The 26,976-nt window shown below is 39.6% G+C and overlaps 1 protein-coding gene across 1 annotated transcript in view; it reads right to left on the reverse strand.

Moving 5' to 3' along the window:
- The window catches only part of sv2ca (synaptic vesicle glycoprotein 2Ca), a 33,565-nt gene extending 10,276 nt beyond the window's left edge, over positions 1–23,289 (reverse strand). The window contains exons 1-4 of the mRNA XM_088296457.1: positions 23,040–23,289; positions 15,730–16,408; positions 6,280–6,460; positions 5,253–5,404 (exon numbers count right to left, since the gene is read on the reverse strand). Of these exons, the coding sequence (XP_088152583.1) occupies positions 5,253–5,404; positions 6,280–6,460; positions 15,730–16,330 (934 nt within the window). The 5' untranslated portion in view covers positions 16,331–16,408; positions 23,040–23,289. The remainder of the gene's footprint in view (positions 1–5,252; positions 5,405–6,279; positions 6,461–15,729; positions 16,409–23,039) is intronic.
- Positions 23,290–26,976: the final 3,687 nt, after the last annotated feature.

The raw sequence follows: 26,976 nt of genomic DNA on the forward strand, positions 1-26,976 counted from the left end.
TGGGACGGACGCAGGGAGTGCTCCGCCTGAACATGGACTTGAGGCGGGCGCAGGACGTGCTCCGCCGGGACGTGAACTTGGGACGGACGCAGGGAGTGCTCCGCCTGAACCTGGACTTGAAACGGACACACAGCGTGCTCCGCTGGATCGGGTACTTGGGACTCGGCCGAGGCGCCGGAAGGGGGCTCGGCCGCTGGTGAGGAGCCGGTACAGGACTCTGGAGGTTGCAGCTGGTGAGGAAGCGGCGTAGATTGCTGCAGCTGACGTGGAGGCGGCATGGTCTGCGCAGCTGACGTGGCGGCGACATGGGTTGCTGCAGCTGACGTGGAGGTGATTGCGGGCCGGGCGCAGCATTCGGGCCAGGCGCAGCCACGACGGGGGACCTGATCAGCGTCAGCCCTCTTCATGTCGATCAGCTGGGCTTGAAGTGAGGAGACCTGCTTCTCCGCGTTCCTCTTGCCCTCCTCTGCCTCAGCCAGCATCTTCCGCAGAGCGTTCCGCTCATCCTCCTGCTGCCGCAAGCGAGTGGAGAGGCTCAGCTTTTGGCGGGTCTCCTCTTGAAGCAATTCCTGTGCATCCTGCAGCTGCGACTCCATTGAACACAGGTCGTGGCTGACTTTGATGTTTCTGCCCTCGGCTTCAGTCAGCAGACTGTTGGTATTGTCCAGCTCCGACTGCATCTTGGCCAACTTGTCAGCCATCTCCCGCCTCTGCTGTTCGCTCTCTCCAAATTTGACTTGTAGCTCTTGCTGTGCTGCAGTTGAGTCTAAAACGTCCTCCAACTCAGTCTTGAGAGCTTCCAGCTCCTCTCCAAGGTCTCTGCGCCCCTCATCTGCCTTGTTGCGAGCCTGTCTCTCCGCTTCCAGATCCTCCTGCAGCTCCGAGATCTGAGCTTCCAGTTCCCGGGTCCTCTTCTGGGCGAGGTTCTCCTCCTCCCTCCTTGCCAGTACAGTCAGCAGCTCCTCCTCTTTCTGGGCCATGCGAGCTTCCAGTTTAGCAAGGTGGGCCTGAAGTTCAGAAATCTGGTCACTGATTGAGTCCGGGTTGTGCTGGGCGTCTGGAAGACGGTAGAAATACTCGAGATCGTCCTCGTGATCCGAGTCGATGATCAGATGGGGTGGAATGACGGGTAAACCATCGATGACGTAACCTGGAGGCGAGGGGAGTGTAGCAGACGTGGCGCTGAGGTGATCGGCAGGTTGAGGGAGGTTGTCCGTGCGGTGGTGTCCATGACGCCGTCGCGAGCCCCTCGCTGGGTCCTTCTTTCTCGGTCGGGTCATTCTGTCACGGTTCGCCTTACGGCGAGGAGGAGGTGGACCCAAAAGGCGAGGAGGCAGAGAGGTGAGTAACGTGAAGGGAATTTATTAACTGAAACAAACAAGGACAAACAACGTGGCATGGGGCTAGGGAACAAGGGCAACCAGAACGTGACTAACAGAAAAGGAGGACGAGGAACAGAAGCCGGGGCAAAACGTTGAGGGACGTAACGGGAACGAGAGCATGAACTTGACAGTAACAAACGTGGTCGTGGAAGTCCGGAAAGTGCGGCAATGACCCGACACTGCGTTGTCGGTATGGGAAGCTTAAATAGTCAGAGTGATCAGGGGAGCAGATGGGAAACAGGTGTGTGATGAGGGTAACGGGGAACAGGTGCGTGGCTGGTGAGGACGAGTGCTGAGGGGAGGCGCTATCACAGCTGACCAAAACAAAAACAAAGTGCACATGGCAGGGAGGTGACGAAAACAATAACAAAACCGCATGACACGAAAACAATACAAAAACCCCTGTCATGCCTGACGCGGATCATGACATCTTGATTCTGTTCTTCAGCGTGCACAAAGTGAGGGATAGGAGGAAATGGAGAAAGGATGGGGTTGTTCGCCACTGATTGCCTTTTCTACAGAAATGGAGCTTAGCTTCTTTCACCCTCGGGGTTTGTGTCTCTCTCACGCTATTGGAAATCTCATTACATGGATTATGTACATAATTGACTATGTCTGGTTGACCACCTCAGCATTCCTTCACGACTACTCCTCCAGCTTCATCTCTTTAGCCATCTCCTTAATTAGTTTTATTTACAATGTATATATATATATATATATATATATATATATATATATATATATATTAGGGCTGTCAAAATTAAAGCATTAACTCAGGTGATTAATCCAAAAGATTTTAACTCAGTTAACTCAGTTTGATTTACTTAAAAATAATTTGCATACTTTGCAAATATTGTGCCATAATAGCTGTCTTGAGCATGTCTCAGAACATAAAACTGTGTTTAAGTTACTACTGGGCCTTGCAAATCAACACTGCTGGAGTGTGGCACTTGTCAGCAGTTTTGAGAAATGTTTCGAAAATAAATGTCTGCAAAGATGTCTCCATTTAGATCATATTCAAGAATCCAAGAAAGCCATTAGAACAGTCTTTGAATTAAATATACTTCATATTTCATATATGCATCAATTCCAAGATATTATTCAAGTAAATATCTGTTATAAGCTTCGCAAAAAATAGTAGTTGAAAAATGTGATTAATCATGATTGATCATGGAATTTTTTGTGAATATATATATATAATATATATATATTATAGAGGGAGTTAGAGAGAGAGAGAGTGAGAGACGTGCACCCTTTTGAAGGTAAAATTGAGAGCCAAATTAAATTGTGTTTAATTTGAGCAAAGGGATGAAGTGCAATAAATACAGCCATATCGACAGTGTAACCCCGGTCCTAACTCATCTGTGAATTTGACTCGTGTGACAACAAGTGTCTGAGAAAGATTTCAATCCGACGTGTTCCCAGCATGCTTTGCGGCACTAAGGATGAGACCCTTCTTCAAAAACCGAACCCAAGTTTGAAGCCCGACTTCTAAACCCTAAGCCTTGTTTGAGACCCTGCTTCTAAACACTAACCCTTGTTTCTAAGCCTATTTCTTAACCCTAACCTTATTTTTAACGCCTAACCCTAGTTTGAAACCTCAAACCAGATTTGAAACCTACTTCTAAAATCTAAACCTAATTTAAAAACCTAAATCCAAACCCTAAGCCTAGTTTTAAACCCAAATTCTGAACCCTAACCATAATTTAGAAGCTGACTTCTTAACCCTAACCCTAGTTTTAAACATGACTTCGAAACCCAATACCCAATAACAATAGTAACATCAAAATTTACAACCTAAATTCGAAACGTGTTTCACCAAATTCTATTAATTTATCCCCAACAGTCTTTTCTCTTCATTTTGTGGCATTTGTCTTGACTGCACTGCACCAATCTGATTTCAGCTATGTGCTGCCAAGGGGCTGCACCGAGGACTAGTACTCAGCACGATGGCCTCACAGCTCTGAGGTAGATGGTTCTGGCTCCGGCCCTCCTGCGTGGATGACGGACAGTGCTTCAGGGCCTTCAAAATCACTAGTGCTGGCCAATGCACTTAAATAATATGAGAAATGAACCGTTTCTTTAACCAATCGAATTTCAGATATGTCCTGTCCTGATGACATCAGCATTTTCTGTTCTCTCATTTAGTGGTCAGGTCAAAACTTGTTACAAGTAAATCACATCTGTAACAATCTGCACACATAATAACCAACTCTGTTGTTATTCAATAAATGCTGACTCAGAACGACTCCAGATGATGTATGTGGCTCAATTGCATGCGGTTATATTGCATTTTTATACTGCATTTATCGTTTCTGACGTGATAGCAGTGGAATGAAGAGGTGGATTAAGTCAATTAAGTGCCTTCTAAAAGCACATTTGCCAAATGCACAACACACACACACACACACACACACACACACAAGTGCTATCACAGTCACTGACGTCACAGGTTGGCCAAAGCATGGTCTGGCCATAAATCACCTCGAGCACAAGCTTTGTCCTGGTCAAGCAAGGAGAAAAATCTAATTATGCTTGATCAAGAAGAACACTTTGTCAAGATGGGGAGTAGAGAAAGAGAGGAGAGAGGAAGGAGAGGTAATAAAAGGAAGGACAGAGTTAGACAGAGCCAACAAATTAAGGAGAGGAGGGGCTCGTTGGAACATGAAAGGTTAAAAAAAAAAAGGCATGAAAATATTTGGAGAAAATTAATTACAAAACTCGTTTCGTTATTTAATGTTTTACCGTGACTTTCATATGTAATGTTAACCTTTTTAACCTCTGTACTCTGTTTGCTGTGAGCAAATCAATGCTATTCGGTACCGTTAAAAAAAATAATAATAAAAAAAAAAGATCATCACCGCTGCAAGAAATAAACCGAACACACTTATTTATCATAACAAACATCTTTGTTCATCTAGTCATGGAAAAAGAAATACACCACCTTGTTATTTTCAATTTCTTGTTCATTTTAATGCCTGGTAACACTAAAAGCGTATCATGTGACAAACCAACAAAGAAAACGTAGAATGCTTCAAAGCACTCCTTTTGCCAGCGTAATGCCACAGCAATTAATTTAAGACCTTTCGTGATTTTTGTTATTATAATTAAGATAACCTTAGAAAATAAACTCTTAGGAGCTATTTTTGTTGGCACTGTCATATTTGTCCAAACAAAAGTAAAGTTAACAGGCAGATGTCAGATTTAACAGACAGAAGATAGTGTCCAGTCCACTCTAGTTGTCAGAAACAATTCGGTTCCATATTTGGCCGCTGTTGAATGCTGTCGCTGTGGAGCAACCAGCAGACAGAGAAAAATACACGTATGTCTGGGTTGTGCCGCTGTTGTAGGTCAGACTAGATCAGGTAACAGATGAGCATTTGTGAAGTTTCCAATGCAAAGCATGGTCATCAGCTAAGCGTTGCTGTAGGTTGACACACAGTTCAAAACGTATAAATCTAGTATTGACTTATTTACGATCATTTTGTACTGTACTCTGCGTTTTTAGGCCACAAATACTCCTTCAGTTTAACACACAAATCATCTTGAACGGATGATCCCCTCCCACCTATTAGTCTGTAAAATGGAGGCTCCTAGGTATTTAAAATGAACAAGAGACTGAAGAAACAAGGGTCGTCGAATAATTTTGTCATGACTATCAGTGAGTGTATCGTGACAGGCAGAAGAAACGTACACATACATTTAAATGTCAACGTATGGAAGTATATCTGTGAGTAAAATGAAATCCGATCATCATTATTTCCGTATCTCGCTCGCACCACAAGGCAACTCTGTAAAGCGATATTATATATGGTGCATAGCTTTACTCTGACTTATTTATGCGAGTGCAATAAAGCAGGTAAAACTCACCATAATGCGGTATAATGGCCCACGCCATGGCGGATGCGTAGATCTCGCCAATCATCCAAAACATGCACAGCCAGCTCAGGTGTTCTCCTCTTTTCTCCCTCGATAGAACCTCTGCAAAGAAAGAGAAAACAATGGGCACTGCACCTCCTATCCTGCAAGAAGCACAGAAAAGTGCAAATTAGAGATTTTCAGCTGTTACATACAGTAGCTGCATGAGTTGTTACAAGATAGATTACCTTGTGTTCCTTAATTAAAAAAAAACTGCATTTAAAAGGCTTTCGATCACAATATTACTTGGATTACAACACAACATGACACGTATTATACAACCTGTCTTTCCTTAAAGGTTGCAATGACAGTTTTTAATTACTCTTAGCTACTGATGCAATTACTGCAGTAATTCCCAAAGGTACAGTTACAACATCACAACATTAGCAGTGCACATGCAAATGCAATCCACTTTAACTATTATATTGAGCAGGGTTACTCAAACCATTTACAGTCTGCTTGGGAACCAAATCTACACAAATACAGCTTGTATTTTTTTTTTAAATTTATTTATTTATGTATTTATTTATTTTTATTTTTTATTTTTATTTTTATTTTAGTTGTGGTTGTAGTAGTAATACATGATTGTAGTTTAATTATTAATACTAATATTCCCTTTATTAGTCCCACAATGGGGAAATTCGAGATTCGAACCCAGGCCTCCTGGGGAGACTGGGTCCTGAACGCGGCGCCTTAGACCACTCGGCCATCCTGTAATTTCAGCAAGAAAGGTGCATAAAAGATGCATTTGGACTGATAAACACTTACAGTATAAAACATTCTGTAAATGTTTAGGCAGCGAGTTTTTAACTTGAAGTGATCATTAAATTAAATTCAATTGCAGGAAAGGAAGTAATAATGAGGATGCTTGATTCAAAGGTATGCCGAGTGAACATAAACGCATCCCTGGCTTGACCTTTACAAATCATTTTAGTAAACAAACTGCCACCAGCGTGACCTCCAGTCTCAGCAGTCTTACCCGAACCCTGCGGCGAGGCGACAAACAAGGAAGACGCCGTATCCCTGGACAAAAGACGACAGGAAGGCGAAGAAGCCGTTGGTGGACATGCAAATGAGGAGGCACTGTCTGCGGCCTACTTTGTCAGACATTCCTCCCCAAAAGAAAGCTCCCAGCATCATCCCCAGGTAAACAATGCTCCCTGCAAAGAGAAATAGAAAGATAGAACTTGACTTTTTGCTGTGTACTCTATCATGTGTTAACTTGAGCTACTTTTTGTGATTTGCGATCTTTATTTTCACAAAGGATGATTAATTATCCATTCTTTTTTATGTTTCCTGAAGGCAACATGATTAGCTGCTATGGTAACTCATCTTAAAAGCTCCTGTGCGTTTACCAATTCCTTTCAATGGAGGCTATAATGTGACTGTACATATAAACATCCTTAATGTATATTATAACCTTGACTAGTCCATTCCAATTTGAAAGAGACTGAGTTCAAAATGTTTTAGAATGTAACGCACAGTTCTGCAGGCAAAGATTTAAAAAAAAAATGAAAAGATGCCGCAAGATTAGACTTTCATTAGTGCAGAGAGTTCTTAATGGCTGAGTCCATATGGAGGCTGTTTTCACGCCCCAAAAAGCTGTAATGTTCCACCGTCGACGTTGCTTTTCAGACGAACCTCTCTGAAGCCCATACACACTTTGGTTCATCCTCAATGCAATAACCCTAACAACAAGGTGCATGTGTAATCCTCTCATGAGCAGTGAGCAATATCTGCTGAGCTCTTTTGCTTCAGGGGTCAAAACCCAGTGAGTTGATACATCCCCTGCGTCAATCCTTTTTGAGTCTTTGCAGAACAATGCAGAAACATAATGCACAGAAAGGGCATCCTTGAATCTGTTAGACTTTATAAAGGGTTTATTGGTGTAGACCGGCAGGCACCAAATAGAACAAGAAAGCACCTGCACTCCCTCCTACGTGCAGTGCATTAAAAGCAGTTGACAAATGAATATACCCGACACAGGACAGTCAATTACGCAATGAATTTATCGACGGTCTGTCCAGTTTGCTGCACGCCATCTCGGTGCATGATGTCAGCAATGCTGGCCCCAATAAAGAGCAGGGCAGTACACTGTAGTGTCACATATACTGTAACTCCAAAATAACATCACGGAACAAAGAGAGGTCTAGCGCTAAATGCTAAATGGCCAAAAGAAAGGTTGGGAGTCATCTGAGGGCAACGTAATATTCTTTTTTTCTGTGGCCACAAGCAATGGGTTGTGAGTCATGCAATGTTTCGCTGGCCTTCAGTGTTTTTGCAAAGATAATGCAGAATATAAACAAATGACCTTTTTAACAACATGAGAAGGGAAATAGCGACAGCTCACCGTACCTGAATATTTTATTGCAGTTGGTTTGCTCTGATGAAAACTATGAAAACGACTAATATACTACAACAAAACGGTCATAATAAAAATGAAAAAAAATAACAGAGAAAGGCATAAAATGATGAGGAAAAAAATATGTAATATTGTTGAATAAACAAATCCTTGCTTTGGCACATTAACAGCACTCATTTTATTCTTGTGATATTGCCCCTTTTACATCAGAATTTTCAAAGGAAATATTGCTCACTGTAATCCTGATACTCCTTTCTATAGATGAAGGTACTCCGGGTAGCTAATGTTGTGGCTCGTGAGTGTTCAATCTTCTTCCCATAATGGTGCGCATGATGGAGCATGAAATAATGCAGCATTGCGTCACACTGACATTCAGACTATAGTCAGCTAATCAATAGAGAACATATTTGAAATGATAAAGCAGACAGGCTGGTATTTTAATTAATGAAACTTCAGCACTTTGAATGGTTACACACTGCTGCTCCGCTATTGATTTAGATGAGAACAAATCCCTCTCTTATGTGTCTGCAGACAAAGAAGAGGAGAAAAATCGATACATGTCAGCTCAGTTGAGCGTAGTTTAAAGACAAATTGCGGCTGAGAGAGGAGAAAAGTCTCATTTCTGATACATTACGCAGAAAACTGCGTGAATGGAAGCCAGCTCGTACACATGCATCATTGACGTGAGGAAAATACAGCAGATTTTTTTTTTTTTTTAATGTGGTGACCCAAATGGACTCGGTGCAACATCTGAAAATGACAGTGTGTCAGAAGACTTGTCAGACTGAGCCAAAAGGTTTTGGCCCATGATACTGTGTAGACATGTCAAAACACATCACTCACGAGAGGATGTGATGGAAAACTCTAAGGAAACACTCCAAAAAAAAAAAAAAAAAAGATAATTCATCATTTATTCATGAAATAGCAAATATCAATCATTTTGTACATTGCTAAAAAAGAAATGCTATCAATTATATATGTCGTTTTATAAAAACAATAGGACACTATTGTATTGTAATTTATAAAAACGAATGATATTAAATCAAATGTAAAGAATGAAAGCTTTATTTTTTTACTTCGATTCAGTGAACATTGTCCTGGACAACATCGCACTCCCTCAAGCTTGTAGCTTGCAATAGCTGCATCAAGCATGAGATCTTTTCACGTTGCTAAACCTTTGCACTTAGCTTTTGTGATGCTTTCCCCGGGTTTCACGTCAGCCTCTTGCAGCTGATTGTTTCGACCGGTTACCATTTAGGGTTTAAGTCTGGGACTCGACTTGGCCAGTCTTATTTGACGTCCCGCTTGATGAGCTCCTTTCTTGTTAGGCAATGAGTTTTTAGTCAATATCGTGCTGCATGCTAAACAATCTCTCCATCAGTTTCGGCCCATCTTTTGTTCGACTGTAAGCCAGGATGTTGTCTCCAGTGTTCCCACAGTATACTTTGAAAAAATAACTTAGTTACTTAACTGATTATTTGATTTAAAAACGAACTAAATTAGATGACAAGGTGCTTTATTTGTTACTTTGAGCAGACGCTGGCAAGCTCTATTAATAGAAACATGACGTCTGGTTTTGGTAATACCGTTTTTTGGAAGTGCATAAAATAAAATAAAATAAAATAAAATAAAATAAAATAAAATGAAATGAAAATTTAAAAAAAGAAAGAAAGCACAGCACTGTGGAGTTAATCTAAATAATATACCGTGCGGTGTCTACAAATGTCTCCTCAAATTTGAATCTTTTTTTTTCTAAAGCTAGATAACACTTTATGGACAGCACAGAGTGTACAACCAACCTTATTATTTTCATCTATAGCTGACTCAAAACAGAGATTGTATTTCCAGTTTGAATGTATGAAAGTGTGTACTTCCTTTCAATGGTATGTACACGTGAGACGTCAATGTACTAAAAACATGACGTGGCTCATATGTGATGTCACTACAACCAGACGATAGGCCTTAGATGACCTAATCCCATAATGCTTCACGGGCAAAATGTAAACTGTTTCCCTTCATTGCTTTTATGTTCCATAATGTACTTTTGTTTGTTGCATGCCTGTTGGCTTGTAAAAGGGTATGTTATACCTCCTTTATAGTATTATTTGTTAACTTTAGTTTTGTTGCATTTGCAAACCATGCATCTCTAATCTCGTTGCACACTTGAGTACAATGACAATAAAGGGATTTCTAATTTCTAAATTGTGGCTGAGTTTAGTGTGGTAATCAATGAGTTGCACCTCATGATATGAACTTGTCTGCGATTGCTTTCTCTTAAGATCTTGAAGCTCCTTTTCAGCTTCACAATTTACCAACTCTGTTTTGTCACAAAGTAACGCATTAAACTTTAAACAGACTAATGACTCGGCAGTCATTTTTGAGAAATGCGTAACATAGCGCGTTACCAGCATCATGGTGTTACACAATGAATGAATATTAGAAAGCCCGTTCAAGAGAAAGCCTTGCAAGCCCAAGTCATTTAGCACTAAACATGAGCTCCTTGGTGAATATCAGAACGGGTACAAAGGCAGTGAGAAATACAAATGAGATAGAACAACTATGAGAGGTAACAAAAGAAATAATGCATCCTAACGCTTGCCGTCCTTTTACACCCTGAGAAACCGAGAGAGTGGTGGGAGAGCTGAGCTGCATTCAAGACCTCTTCTGTGATTTCATGCTTTGATGCTCATCGCTCTCAGCGTCAAGAAATGCTTCGGCACCATGCAAAACTTGCTATATTCCTTATCCTAATACACCATCTAATGCAGTGGTACTTCTCCTTCTCTCTCTCTCGCTCTCTGTAATTGTTTCCTTTCAAACCTCTGCTTAATTCCTTCTCTGAATTTGTATCCTCTCTATTCACTTTTATGTCCGCTTACATGTAAATATTTTACAAAATCAAGTGCGTTTTTTGTTTGTGTGTTTTTTTTAAAGAAACCACTGTAATTTTCTACCTGCTAGATTTTCCAAGCAATTTCTCATAGACAACTAAATAAAATGAAAACTCTGAGTCAGTCTGCATGAAATGAAACGAAGCTGGATGATAAAGATACAAATGTGCACACATTGTGAAATAAAATAGCCAACAACACATGCCAGTCAAAACGGTCTCACCACTAATATCAAAAAGTACGTTGTGAAAATCCACACATCGGCAAACGTTTTTGTTAAGTGTGCGAAAGCACATTTTAAGTGTGGACATACTGCCATGTTCACTTTTGTAGATTTCGGTTTTTGACTTTAGTTTCTTGTTTTGCCTTGTGTTCCCTTGGGTCTTCTGTCTCGTCATGCTTATTGTGTCCACCTGTGTTCCTTTACCCAAGCCCAAGTGTTGACCAATCAGCGCCCTCCAACCCTTTGTGCCTTGTCCAGGTGTTCCTTGTTGTCTTATATTTAGTTCTCAGTTTTTGTTTCTTCATTGGTCGTGTCAGTTGTTTGTGTCGCCTGTTGTCTTGTCAAGTACTTTTTTTTCTTTCACCTTCACCCATGCCAAGTCCTTTTCCTTGTGTTTGTTTGTTACCTTGATCCTGGTTGTTTTGAATTTTAGTGTTTTTGATTTTCCTAGTTACTTGTTAACCTTTCAGTTTTCTTTTGGAAATTAAACACTTTTTGTTAAAACTACTCTGTGCCTGGCTTACCTGCATTTGGATCCTCCTATGCTACAACCGAAACCTCATACTTACTTTCTTTCTTTTCTTTCTGTCCTCTTTTTACATATTTTTGTAGTATTAGGTGACATATGTAGGTAGGAACCTTACATATGGACTCTGTGGCATGGGGCAAATAAAACGTTACGCAATAATACTAGACGGTGTGTGTTGTTCCTCCTGTCGCCTCCTGCCAATATAGTTCGGCCAAACTCACGAACTAACAATACAATTTTCATTAAACATTATGGCACTGACGAGTTTGTACTCCACCTTCTGCCACCACTGCGGAAAAAGCGGTCAAAAGTCACATCAGTGGGAATGGGATTCCAATAAAATCCACATGACGGTAACCCATTGTAGGGACTTGCGTGCCGGGTAAAAAATAAATGAAAAAAAACACATCAGCATCAGCCATGAAGCAATCTCCATTACATTAATAAGTGCGAATAATTCCCATTAAATCAAATGACACCCTAATGGGACAAAGTCGTTAGCTATGGTTTACCATCAGCTGGCCAAGCCCCTCTGGCCCCACCACCCGGACGCCTTCCGCGCCCACACATGTAGACACGTTCCCACCCTTTGGTGGAGTTGCACTGCACAAGTGCTGGTAATCTCTGCAGTGACGCTGTCATCTTACCGCAGTTTAGCTATGCTCAGCTGCTCTTGGACCCTGGAGCCCCACACGGGGGGGGGGGGCTGGCAACAGGGATAAAAAAGAGAGAGGGGGTAGGGGGACTGCAGATGGAGCTTGATCATACAATAAAGAGCAGAGGCTACAATTGGTACTAAGATGAGAACAGAGTGAAAGGACGATATCGTGAAAGTGAGGAGGGAGAGGTGGCTCTTAAGTGAAGATGGGGCGAAATGAGGGGTTGTATCATGATGAAAAATATAGCCCATGAGAACAAATAAGTAATGATAGGGCGTTGTGTTCTTATTGTGTTTTGCGCGTGAGATGATGGCAAAGCCTCTCGCTGACAATGTTGGCGTGCCGAATCGTACCAGTGTGCCAGCATCCTGCTCTGATCCTCCCACTCCTGCCTCCTCATTACTCCTCTTAACTTGGTAATCTCGCTACCTCAGAGCTGTCCCTCCTCCTTGCCGGTCCACTGTTCACCGCACAACAGCTCATAGTGCACATTTAATTGTCAGTTCGGACTTTTATGTTATTTAAAGTGTGTACTGCCCTCACTGCGAGTACATCCGTGCCGCACACACCTCCCACACACAAACAAACGCGTGCCATGTTACAGTCCATTCAACATTCATGGTTTCATGAAATAAAAGCTTATGTTGGCCAATATCTTATTTTGAAAATTACAAAGATAATCACTCTGCTTTCACTACAGAAAATGAGAATATTGTTGAAATTCTGAGGGTTTGGACAATTTGCATTACATGGTATTCAAATGATCAATCCATAATAAAAAAAGAATTATCAGTAAATTTGACATTCAAATACATTATAATTGATTATTAAATTATGTTCTAATAGTTGAACCTCTAAGCAACTGTATAGCAAAATAAGGTAACCACAATATTAAAAACACCATTTTCAGTTCTACACTAATGCAAACCACAGTCATAATCACTGTGAAATTAAAAGTTCAAAAACATTTTCAAATTCACATCTTTTACGCCAAAGAATGTGCATGCATCTCTTTTATTGATGACATGAGCTTGTGCAAGTATAATCAATGTTGTGGCAGCTCAGTTTACATATTGCAAAAACAACCCTGCCAATCCAACTATAATGTTTTTAAACTGACCAATTACGGAATGACTTTTTAAAATTCTTTAGTTTTGCATCACAGTATATTATTCTCATTTAATTTATGTGTTTATCATAGGTAATCTGCAATATATTACATGTTAAATGATTAGATTTCCAATAATCATACTATTAAATATCATGTATCGCAGCACTGCAATTACCGTTGTTGTACAACATAAAAAATATTTAAAAGACAGACTGTTAATACAGCCAAAGAGAACCCTTCTGCACTCAAGAAAAAAAAATAATTTGATGAATTCCAGACCAGCTTCTGTAATAATAATAATAATGTTAATAATAATAATATTATTATTATTATTATTATTATTATTATTATTTATTTTTATTTTTATTATTATTATTATTATTATTATTGTTATTATTATTATTATTATTATTATTATTATTATTATTATTATTATTATTATTATTATTATTATAAGCCATATTATATCCCATTGTAGTACATTAGATCACTTTACGCAGCTTGCGGCCCGTGTTGTGTTTTCGAGCTATCAGATTTGGTCTGTTTTTGTTTTTTTTTTCCTGCCCATCAAGACACTGAAATATTACCATGGCACCTTTGAAACAATTTTTGTTTTGTTGCCTGTAATTACAATATTTACACAGAAAACTCCTAATGGATGCCAACAAGGCGCTAGTAATCGTGGAATGCATGCTATCTATGCGGAAACATACTAGTATGCTCACTCGCATATACAACGTGTTAACCTCAACAGGGAGGAGCCTCCGGGCAATCAGTGGGGGGAACAAAGAGAGGAGAATGGGGGAGGACCACTAAGTAAAAGGAGCATTGAGAAAGGAGGGCGAGAGGGAGGGACAGAGGCTGAGGGATGGAGTCACGAACAAGGACAAGCTGAGCGTATCGAGTATGAATGCCTACGAGACCTCGCTTGACTAGAGAGGAAGAAAAGCACTTGCATGGATACTTGGAAAGGGACAGAAAAAAAAGATGGAACAGCTCAACCACTGGGATAGAATGAATGCCACAATAAAATACACCTTAATCGCAAACTATAGTAGTTCAAATATCTTAGATGAACATGTTTAATATCTCTTCAATGTGTGACATTTGTGTTTTAATTCATCCCCAAAGTTTTTTGATGGGGTGGAGGTCATGTGCTTCAACACCAAACTCACCCACTCATATCTTTATGGACTATGTTTTGTACACTAAAAGAGACTTATGGTTGAATACCAACAATTGGAATCATAGAATTGCTCGATTGATTCATTGCTTTAGAGATGCGTTATGAACCCATGAAAAGTATGGTCGCCTAGCCGACTGTATAGCCGTACAGTATATCGAAAAGTCTTTTGTGTGTCATTCTGGTAGGCTTACAGTGAGTGAGTGAGTCATTCCCTGTGCACGACATTGTGATGATGGATTATACACCTACAGCCATCAGGACTGCTGGGGCTGCTGCTCAACACGCTAGGAGAGCAATACCAGTTATCCTCTTAATCCTGATGCAAGACTTGTGGACTGGAAGACTTTTTTTTTTTTTTTATATGTGACACAAATATAGACTGAAGTGTGACATGCTTGCATACACTACATGCAAATGGAACCTAATCCTCAATTATTTAAGTGGATTGGAGACAGCAAGGCTTCAAGTTCTGAACCAGATCTGGATCAAAAATATGGAGGACCAGATTGGTTGCTGCAAAATTCTCATTCAGTGTACTGTAAACACCAAACTGGATTTATCCATTAGTCCATTTTTCATACTGCTTACTTTAATTAATCATGAGGGATCCAGAGTATTTCCTACCTGATTTGGGCCAGAGAACTTGTGCAACTTAGAATAATAGTGATAGTATTTATGATTTGCAGTGTATTTGGCATATTTCACTGTGCATACGGTCATCCAAACAATATTTATAATGTACATTATTTTGAAATATTATGATTAATTATGTGGGACCTGGTGCAGTCACACAGCATTTTGGCTTACACTAATTCAAAAAAGTGACTGTATTTCCATCTTGAAAATGTGAATCTCTGTCCTTCCTCCATCATTGGTTTTCATGTGGTCTAAATACGTGGCGTATATGTGACATATTAAGGGAACGCAAATCGTGAAGTCCCAGAATGCTTCACTTCAAGCAGTAAACACCGTAGTTCCTCTTTTTTTATGTGTTCTAAAACATGCAGTTGTTTCTGTGTGTCTTTATCAAGGGACAGCGTCTTATCCAGTAGCATAAAATTTGTTAATTATTAAATTTGTTCCATGAAGATGCATGAAGGAAAATTTTTGTTGAAAAATATGTGATTCCTATTGTCCAATGTCATGCACCGATGCACCCAAAAGGCAGTTAATGGCACTACCGTCTGATAGTGAAGGATTTGTGAGCTGATTGCAAAGTAATTGTAGTCAGATTACTTCACTGACAAAGTAAGTTCTGGTAATTAGTCATCAGTCAATCATTCGTTGTTACCGTAAAAAACGGATATTTTGGACGAAAGCATCACCAGCATCTCTGGCAGAAGAAAGCCGCGGTGCCGCTGAATGATTTGGTGAATGAATCTGTTTTGATAAACTAATTCTAATGATTCAGATCACTTTGTGTGCCATGAAAACACACACACACACACACGCACCGAGGTTTACTCACCTAACCATCCTGAGCTGGAGTCAGGTGCACACATGTCTGTTTCAGCGCTTGGAAGCACAAAGCCTACCACGAACACCTCGACGCCATCCGACATGAGGGCCAGTCCGAGAACCAGGAACAGCTGCCACTGGAACCTCCCGTGGCCGCACTCTTGGATGATGAGCTCGTACTGCTGTGCCAGCTCCTCCTCATCCGCCTGTCGCTCCTGCTCCAGCTCCTTCCTGTCCCTCATTGCGTCCGACATCGGTTGCCCAAGGGCCACTTGGCCCTCCTTATGCTTCCTGTCGCCTGTGGAGGGAACCCCCTGGTACTCGCCCTCGTAGATCTCGTCCTCATCATCGTGACCCTCCGTGGCATCGCTGGAGCCCTCATCATTGTCATGGTAACCCTCCCCATCTTGCCTCGGTGGATTCCTGTAGAAATCCTCGTCATCGTCGTCCGCATCATCCTGGAATCGTGAATAGTTGTGGTGGGATGAATACTCATCTGCAGCACGGTCCACCACCTTGTTGACCTTCTTTGTCGCTTGCCGTTTTGCCTCCTTGACTATATCCTTGGCCCCTTTAACCAGGGAAGTCCTGTTATTGTAAGTGTCCTCCATTCTGGCTCAACCACTTGGTGTACAGGAAAGACAAGCAACAAAGGCGAGTTTACACTGGGAATGGTCAGCTCAGAGGGTCTGGAAAAAAGAAGCGAGCAACACAACTCATTAGTGTGCTGTCACCACAGGGGGGACAAAAAAAACACGATGTTTGTTGCAATCATAAAGCAAGCTCAGAGAGGTGGGCAAGTGGAAGAGAAGTAATTTAAAACAAAAATTAAAAAAAGAGAGGGCGAGTTCAGCAGAACATCATTTCCTAATGTTGATTAGATGTAGCCCAGATGGACAAAAGTCAATCAACTGACAATCGACATCTGAAAATCATGCACAGACAATGTTGTGCTGTTCTAAGATGTTAATAACATAGGCTGGATTGTTCTCGTTGTTATTTTACGCTTGGCCTTTGGGTGAAAATAATAAAGGATGGCGAAACTGCTGACTCATGTTCTGTTCTATGGTATCCAGGGTAATAGGATTAGCTCAAATCAATTTCTCAACAATTAATAAAAAGGGTGTTTTAATTGGTGTGACAATCCACCTATAAGAGCATTGTCATATTTCATGATAAAGAATTTGTGAAATTGATATCAAGTGTGATTCATTATGTTGTGTTGCATAACTCTCTTGTCCTTTAATAAGGTACATGACAAACATGCACATCACAACATGTGTGCACACAACATAGTTGGAGCGGTCCTTTCCTTGCTAATAAGAGGGAGCCCCCAGTCTAATGTAATCTTACGCTCAAACTATGATTCATGGATTCACATCCCATATTGGAAGTCTGGCCTGCTGTCTCCTTCTTATTAACTTAAAGCAGATGAACGTACATTAAAACAGAAATTGTATTTCACGCTGAAATTGCATGTGACTGCTAAGAAATGCTGATGCCAAAAAAATGAAGGGATGCTTATAATGCTGGTTAATATGTCATAGTATCATTCACAATCCCCAGTTATCATGTCAATCATGCCTCAGCTGTGTAGTATAAGGCAGTGATTCCCACCAATGTGCTGTGACTCACGAGTGAGATATATCAGGTGTGCCATTCAGAAATTGTCCAATTCAAATTTGTTTGTTTCATTCGGGTTGACATCTCTGAAACACAAAGCACAAAATTACTGGAATATGACTTTAAATTAAAGGGTACTCTGACTTAATGTGATCTTGCCGCATGTGAAAATATTCCCACAAAATAAAATATTATTACAAAAAGAGTCAACGCTCTGCCGATGTGTGTGATGGAGGTCATTTCATTCATAGATATGACTCTAAGTGTGGAAACGTGTAGAAATCAAACAATTGAAAAAATTTATTTTAATAGCAACCCCAACACTATTGTAGAGCATGTGTATGTCTGCGTGCATGTGCGTGTGTGTGAGTGTTTAGTGTCGGGGGTCACCCATAGATGCACAATAAGGGGTGCAAGGCGGTCTCCAGTTGTCGTTCACATGCGCGGCCGAGTCCGACGACATCGTCCGCAAGGGGCGAGCTTGCGGTTTTCCCACCAACGTCATGCACAGACTCCAGCGAGTCTATTTCTAATTTTGCAATGTCAAGTACTTCAATCACTTTTCCAGCTTTATTGCATAGCCAATAACAACCATGACAATTGTAGCTTTTCACTTTTGGTGGCAATCCAATTTGTGTTCGGCCTACAATCTTAGCAGTTCACAGCGGACTGAGCACCACTAAATTGTTTTAACAGGATGAGGTTTATGCTGTTCAAATTTGCATCTTGGTCTCTTCTTTTTCAGAATATTGATTTAAAGTGATTTGGAAAAAAGCTCTTCACTTCTTTGCATCAAATTGGACGCAAGACTAAATCATCTATGGACTGACTTAAGTGTCGGCCAGGGAGATCAGAGCCGTCCAGAGTGCACCCTCCACATGCGTCTCAGGGCTGTTCACCACAGCCTCTAATGAACAGTGAAGCCTTGTCAGGAGAACACAAATCACAGGGCCGGCTCCAGCTCCCATAATGCAATTTTACTGGACAAAATGACACTGCTGATTCAAGGTGACTCCACTAATCTCTTTGGCTCATTGGATGACTTCTGTGGTTATGCGCAAGGACCAATCATTTCTTTTAATGCCGCCACTGGCATCGTTGATGGTTTGGATTGTCATACGAATTAATTACATGACAGCTTTTTGGTGATGAGTCTGGTGCTATTTATCAAACAAAGAATCATTATAGTGATTTAACTGCGTGTTCAAAATGGATCCAGCGTGGCTCATCGTGAGGCATTAAAACTTCCTAAATTTTGCCGGGGAAAAAAAGTATGTGTATAAAATTTCATCTTCCGGCTAAATAGCAAATGAAATGTCTCCGGAAAGACACTTTGTACTGCGTATTATTTGTTAAGCTAACAGCCAGGTGTGTGACAAAGTTCAGGGCCATGACTGCCAATCTGCGAACATCGCTGCAGGATTAGACCATGTTGCTTAAACAAACTGTTCTTTTTTTCCCTTGAGTCTATGCACATTGACAAGCAAGCTCACACAGCTCCTGGTGGTGTCTGCCTGTCAGAAAATCAATGGAGTGCATGGCGAGGTGTGCTGTCAGGCGTGATGAAGCTCAGAAGACACCAGAGCTCACAGAAGACCACCTGACCGCAGCAGAAGAGGTCCCCCCCGACTGCGCGCGCAGCAACTGGAGCAATCACAATCAAACTAACACTTGCAAACAAGAGAGCAGTAGGGCAGCTTTGCCATCTTCCATGTTCTCACTTATTATTCCCATCACCAAGGGTCTTATATTTTCATTGCTGTACTGTATATGGTCATGTTGCCTATGTATGTTTATTAGTTTAGTCTGGGTTGTTTTTTCTTTTGTTTTTATTTATTTTTTCGGATATTCACAAAAAACATTTCGGAGAAGAACCCATTACTGTACATAGTGGTCAACCAATTAACCATTACATTGGTCAACACGTTTTTTTTTTTAATCAGAGATCCAAGTAAAAGTTTAGAGCTTATTTTTTTGCACTAATTCCAAATGTTTCCTTGTTTTTTTTTTTTGGTTGTTTTTTTTAGCAAATCGGTTTTCATAATAATAAGTATAATCGCATAATAACAAGAAAATAATATTTATTAGTCATATATAGTATTATTTAGTAATTAAGGTTTAGCTTAAGCAACAGGTGGAATTTCGTTTTCTGAAATATCATATCTATAAATTACAACACATTGTAAAATCCAAATTACAAAAGCTTTTATGACTAGAAAACAAAAGATATGACATAATATATTTTAAAATCTGTGACAAAATACAATTTGCTGTTGTCCAGTATTATAGTTCACATGATATAGGGAAAACGTTAGGCAGTGACCGATTATTTATTACAGAAGCGCAGTGGAATAGTGGCTCGCACATCTTCATTGTCAGAAGATTTATATCTCTTCTGGAACATTTCTGTGTGGAGTTTTCATGTTTTCTCTGTGGTTGTCAAAGTGAATGGTTGTTTGTCCCAACGACGGCCAGTTTCAAGGTGTGCCACATCTTTCGCACAAACTCAGCCGGAAAAGGTTCAAGTGATCAGCGACTATAAAGACAAATGGATGTTATTTGAGAGTTAAAAAAAATATATATATATCTTAAATTTATTTTCTTTAAGTGTCTTTTTCATTTGAACCTGACTGCAGGTGAGCATCAATCGCCAATCATTTTTAGGTATTTTAGGTGTTTTTAAACTTTTTTTCAACATCAATTAAATGCTTTTTTTTTTAGTTCCGCTTCTGCCCTTTGAAAGACATTCTCCAACCAGCATGAACACCTGACAGCTGGTTTGCTTTATTAGTATCAGCTAGGAGCAGTTGCAATCTCTAAGTGGGCAGCGCTGCAAGTAATCCCATCAAAATGGAGAAGTCGTGGCCTCATCTGGAGGAGGCGCTTCCAGAATGGGACGTCTTCCATTAGGAGATTTCATTAAACAGTGATGGCATTACAGCCTGAGGTAGTGCATTTGTTTGTGTGTTGAAGTGGGTGTTGGGGATTGACAACGCAGAACCAAAAGAGAAACACGTTAAACCAACCAGTGACATGGGAAACATTAAATAAAGCGTTACATGCAGATTCATCATGTCGATATCACAAAGTAATGAATGAGTGAATGAGTTGAATAATGAATGAAGAATGAAAAATGCCTGCTGTGAGGAGTATTTTGCTGATTACATAATTACAAACGTACAAAATCTGTATTTACTGAATAATAGTAATCATGTCACATTGCAAAAAAAAAAAAAAAAAAATGTAAGAATATACTATATGACCCTAAAACGTGCACAGATTTCTGATAAAGCGGAAAACCACGATGAAGGTGGCTGTATTTCCACCATTGCCAAATGGTCAGCGTTATTAATGTGACAAATAACACTTGCCGTTTTAAAAATGTTTGTAATGTAATGGTATCTTTCTTTGGACCATGTCAGATGCACATAAACACATAGCTAGAACCAGTTAGAATTGAAATTAAATTATTTTCTTTCACAATACTCAGTGACCTTTCTTTAATTTATCTTGCGCTCTTGCCTATGTCATATCGGGTCCTCATTTTTTTTTTTAAACCAAAACTAAAACTAATAAAAACTAAACTAATACAAATCATTTTTGGAAAATAATACTAACCGGGCTGAAAAACAAATGCTTAAATGAAATTCAAAATGAACGCTAATAAAAACTCCACAACTACTATAACCCTGAATCTGATGTTTTTGTCAACAACCTTGCATTTCTTGATGGGAATAAGATCAACCAGGAAACCACAATACTACAAACATCCCTAATTAAACTATTCTCACTCTACTGTACTGTAAAACAGATTTAGCTGGATCAGACCTCATCTCGTTCAGAGTAGACCTTCTTGTCCAGGGGGTCAACTTTTTCGAAGCTGAGAGTTACTTCTTGGGTACTGAGGAATGTAAAGGGCTACCAGTTCTGAGATAACACATTTTCTCAAATGACCTTTAATTTTTGCTCTAGTTATATGATATGATATTCATTTACATAAAGACAGTGATCTTCATAATTGCAATAATTCTCACTGTTATTTTGTCATTACGTTTTCAATTGATTACTTCTATAACATTAATAGGCGAGCTATTTTTAAGACAATCCTGCGGGATACTCCTGCGATTCTTGGGGGGCTACCTGGTGCCCACGGGCTCCACCTTGGTGAACCGTGTTCTTGTCAAACCATTTAGATTTAGTAGGGTTGCACATTTGCGATATATGCAAGAACTCTTCAGGCCATTTGGCGAAGGGATCATTAACCGTCATCCAAACAAAATAATGAAACATCTGCTGAACCTCTTGATTGTTTGTCAAGATAACGGAGAGAAAGCATCTTTTTCTGGTGCTTCTGTTTCTGCTCTGCGACCTCAGGCATTAATTGGAGCCTACCATCACCATGAGTGAAATGCAAAGGGAGTCTCTTGTGAGCTCTAAGTTCCAAAAGCATAAAGAAATTACAGGCCACAGCATCAAAAATGGACATGAGTGTTACTAGGTTGTTGTTTATAGAACCCATGATGATGGCATCGGTAGAAAACAATTCTCAGATATCCCCCAGGGGCTAACTGTTAAGAATATTAGCGAGCTTCTTCCCAGTTATATAAGATGATGGGGCCGTGCCATTTGGGATTTTGGAGAGAGGACACAACTGAAATAGAGACTACTGCAATAATATAAATATCTAAAAAAAAAAAAAAAAAAGTCTAAAAATTGCAGAACACCGTATTTGAGTTTGTTAGTTGGTGGGCTGGTTTCTGAATGATGGAGGTAACGTAAGACATAAGGAATTGATGAATGGGACACCACCATTTGCATTATGGGGTGGGGGTACGATTTTTCTGTTACTCAAACTGTATTTTCTTCTGGGTTTGTACCAAAATGTTATGTTGTTTTTTTTTTTCATTAAACCATTACACAAAGTTAAGAAATGTAAATCCAGTGGACCATTCGTGCATGATTTTGACAACACAACAACACTTCTTGAATAAATATTCACAATACAACGAGACCACAATGTGGCGTTGTGTTCCTACAGCTCCCAAAGCATTTTGCCACAGGTTTCCAGTTCAGCGGCTGCGAGCCTGTCAATCGTTCATTGCCTTACGAAGTGCAATTCACGGGTGAGTCAGTTGTCTGCTCCCACATCCTTTCCTCTTTTTGGCGGAGTGCTCCAACTGCCCCAGGGCAGGCGGATGCATTGCATTAGACAGCCTCTAAGTCCACAGTCTACAACCTGAAAAACTCTACTCCTATCAAGGGGAAGTACCTCAATCGCATCCAAATCAGAGAACAAACAGATACACTGTAAAAACTCATCAAGAATGTTTCTCAGTCTTAAACTTTACATCAGGGCACTGACAAGTAATTCCGAGACTCCGGGTCACCATGAATTGGAGCAATCATTTTAACAGTGAATGAAAACTGAGAAGAAACTCAAATTCTTTACAACCAAATGAATTTAACCGTAGCTCACTTTTGCCAATGTTGTCAGTTGCTTCGCCAGTAGCCGTCATGCAACTTTTAAATGATCCACAAAACATGAATAATACCTTCTCTTTAATCCAACACAAAGACCTACGGCAGATCAAAAAAAAGAACTAAATGGATGTTTTTCACTTTAACAAAAGATAAAACATTCACACAAGACTGGGTTAACCAACTTAAAGCTGTTTAAAAAAAAAAAAAAAGACTTACCTTCATTTATATCAACAAAAGTAGCTAGAGCGTCCTAAAACCCATTCTTGGATACATGTTGAATAAATCCCGTGGGTATTTCTTTAACAAAGACGTAAATGAAGTGCACAACGTGATTTTTTTCCCCCCCTCCCCGACGCAGTGCTCTCTCGCTGCAGTACTTCAGAAGAGGAGACGCAGGCAGAGGGATGGAGGATGGTGGGAGGGAGGGATGCAGGGATGGATGCAGGGAGGAGAGCAGCGTAATCAATAATTGCATTTCATTGAGTGATGCGGGTAATTCCGTCTGATGGAACAATCTAGTTAGGTGGCTACATGACGTGGGCAGACGCGTGGCACACCAAAATAGGTCTAATTCAAACTGGTTGGAACTGGCAAGATGTTGATTTATAGTCAAGACTACATTTTGGATGAGATAAAATCCAAATATTGTTTGTAATAGCTCATTTATTTTGGAGTAAGAAGTACTTTTGTGTTTTTTGGGGGTTTTTTGTCATAAATTCCTGTCGCTGGAGGTTTGAATTAGGTGAGTGGGTATGTGTCAGAATATTGTATGTTAAATTAAAGAGGCAGTGCCCAAATAATATCTACTGTGTACAAATCCAAGAAAGGTGGAAATCTGTGTGTCCAATAGAATACACTGGCCACAACAAATTTTAAATTGCAGATGGCGTTATGTACCCCTAAATGCATTTTTGACACTGATTTAAAAAATGTCTTTACTTTCATGAAAATAGCTGAAAAACCTGATATTTTAGAATAGACAGACGTAAGCTTGCATAATACGGATTTTATACATATTTTATATATATATAAATATATATATATATATATATATATATATATATATATATATATATATATATATATATATATATTAGTCCTGTCAAGTGATTATTTTTTAAAATTAATTAATCACAAAAAATTCCATGATTAATTGCGATTAATCACATTTTTCAACAACTATTTTTTGCGAAGCATTTTTCTTCGAAACATTTTTCTCAACTGCCCACAAGCGCCACACTCCAGCAGTGTTAGTTTGCAAGGCCCAGTGGTAACTTGAACACTGTGTTTTGTTTCGAGACGTGCTAACGATACAGAGCTAATATGGCCCAATATTTGCAACGTATGCAAATATACAAAGGAAATCAAACTGAGTTAACTGAGTTAAACTATTTAACTGAGTTAAAAAATTTGGGATAAATTACTTGAGTTAACGCTTTAATTTTGACGGACCTATATATATATAAATATATATAGATTTGATTTTTGTTTCATCATTGTTATACTTACAAAAGTGAGATACCAAGTGATATAATTCAGTTACGATAGACACGCACAGGTGGAATAGAGAAAGTAGCTTCAAACTCATGTACTGTATAGTGTGACGTCATAGCAAACCAGCAAGACAGTGTGGAACCTCCTATTTAATTAAACAGACAAAAAAAATTAAAGTTTTCAGAGCAGTGTTCGGATAGTACACTTCAAAACTATCCTTCGTAGGATATTCCTGTTTAGATGGGGAATCCTGAAGTTACAATCCAGAGATCTGACAATGTAAGTAAGTCACATCAGAGCTAGTACTGTATCTCAAAATCAAATTATATGCATAATGATGTCCGTGCATATTCATAAAATACCGGTCAGTCAGAAGCATTCCAACAAATCAGGAAAATCAAGAGTTGATATTATGATTTGTTTTTGTTCTTTCGATTACATTTAATTTTGTTTTATGCTATGTTGTGATTTCTTGTGTGCCTTGTTCTTGCCTAGCCCATTTTGTTACCACCTCTTCTCGTCAGCCTGATCCCTTGTGTTAACCAATCAGCTCCATGAATGTGCAAAACTGAAGAATTTGATCAGATCCTGAGCATTAGCCTTAGAGCATTTACGTCACCTGAGCGGTGACACTTGCTTCACTGCAGCAACGACTAGCTCTTTGATGTATCACACCACCTATTCATTTCCTTGCGGTAACTAAAAAAAAAAAATCAATAGTTAAAGAAGGAAAAGAGGGGAGTGAATAATTCAGAGTAAATATGGATTTGGATATGCTATTTAAACGCTCCTCGACTCAGGCTTGCATCATATTAGGCATGCTGGAGAGGATTGTAATCATCACATAGAATAAAGAAAAAGATGCACACAGTACAAAAACACAAAAGGATCTTTTTTTTCCTCCTCTGAATATGATGATTCACAGATGCAGTGACCCGGGATAGGGACACCCCACTCCCCTAACCCCCCCAAGCCATAAGGCTCCATTTAGTACTGCAGGAGAGCGGAGGAGCACTTAGCTTAATGTACAGGACAGTAGAATGACCCTCACACGCACACGCGTGCGCGCGCACGCACTCACACACACACACGCACACACACACACCATATAATTTAATGTGCATGCAGGCAATTTCCCTCCCTTTAGTAAAAGTCTCCTAATCAAAAGACACGTCATCATCTATTTATGCATGTATACTTATTTGACAAAATATAGTGAAAAGATAGATATGATAGAAATCAAGAACTGTTGAAGTTAAAGTCACAAGTACTTTTCTAACTGAGAGAATCTCATGTTATTCTTCTTTTGTCTGTGGAGTTGCATATGTGTGGAAAAATGACAAGGTGTCATCTTATACGGTACATGATTTAAATACTAAAACTGGTTTTCATGAACTCCAATGAGTACCGTGTAACTGTGTGTCAATGTACACACGCCGAAAGGAATTGGAATAGGCTAAGTCAAATGACTTCATGTTTGCTGTAGACTGACTACATTTATGAATATAAAACAGGTCACATGTTCAGCTTTTTTTTTTTTCTTTAGAAATTTACATCTGGATCTGATATCAAAATGATCAAATGGTACCTTTTGTTTGTTCCCATGCGTTCAACCAACAAACAGTACTGAATGGCTACTGAATGGCTTCTGTAATGTCTAAAATAGAATAAAAGAGAATATAAAGGAAAAAAATGTTAAAGCAGAATTACTAAGTATGAAGTTGCAACAATTATGCGCCTGTATGCCTTTGAGGGGTATGGCTGAATGAGCAAGGCACATGACCAGTTTGCCTCTTCACGAGCATCTGGGGATGATTTTTGGTCTAACTGCAGCAGCTTGTGAGTGTATTTTTGTACACACAGGTAGTAACTCTAGAAAATCACACAGCCAAGTGTCCAACCCAAATGGTCAGTACTCTACATTAAAAAAAAGGAATTGGCCTAACTGTTCCAATACTTTTGGAAGGGAGTGTATCTAAAATATAAGTGGTACGTACGTTGATTGTAACGACATCATCTATGTTAGAACAAATGGATGTGGACACTGATGCGAATTGATTTTGTCCCATGTAGAAGCTGAGACTCACCGTTTCAGGCCCATCGCCCTTTTTTGCTCCTTCCGCTTCTCAGTTATTGTGGAAAAACCTACTCTGTAATTAAAATGATGAAAATGGTTGATCAATATGAGGAGCCATGATTTGTCTAAATTGAAATGTATTCTGAAAACATAATTTCTTAAGACAGAAGTTGGATCCTCATTGTATACTATGTCAAATAAAGTTGTATCTTGTCTAGTAGTAGTAGCAAAATCAACTATTATGAGTAATATCTTTAATCTCAGTTCCTGTTCTGTCGACCATTACATGATTCTGAATACTCGAATGTACCTGAGATAAAATACCGGGGGGCAGAAAGCAAAATGGGCTGTGATTATTGTCCTGGAACAGATTGAACAGGCTCAGAGAGAAGAATGTGAACTGAATTGCATTTCAGCAATTCTTGAGAAATAGTTGAAAGGCTTTAAAATGGTCCTATAGGAAGAAAAGAGACAGAGTTGTAAAGCAACATTTTACAGAATATGATTTCTCACAGCTAGTTTCTTACCATTTTGCACACAAGTGTGTGACAATGTTTGCTTAAACTTTTCCTCTCCTTTTCT

This window comes from Idiotropiscis lumnitzeri, chromosome 1 (genome assembly GCF_059441095.1).
Source record: "Idiotropiscis lumnitzeri isolate Australia: NSW breed Sydney's pygmy pipehorse chromosome 1, RoL_Ilum_1.0, whole genome shotgun sequence".
Lineage (NCBI taxonomy): Eukaryota > Metazoa > Chordata > Actinopteri > Syngnathiformes > Syngnathidae > Idiotropiscis > Idiotropiscis lumnitzeri.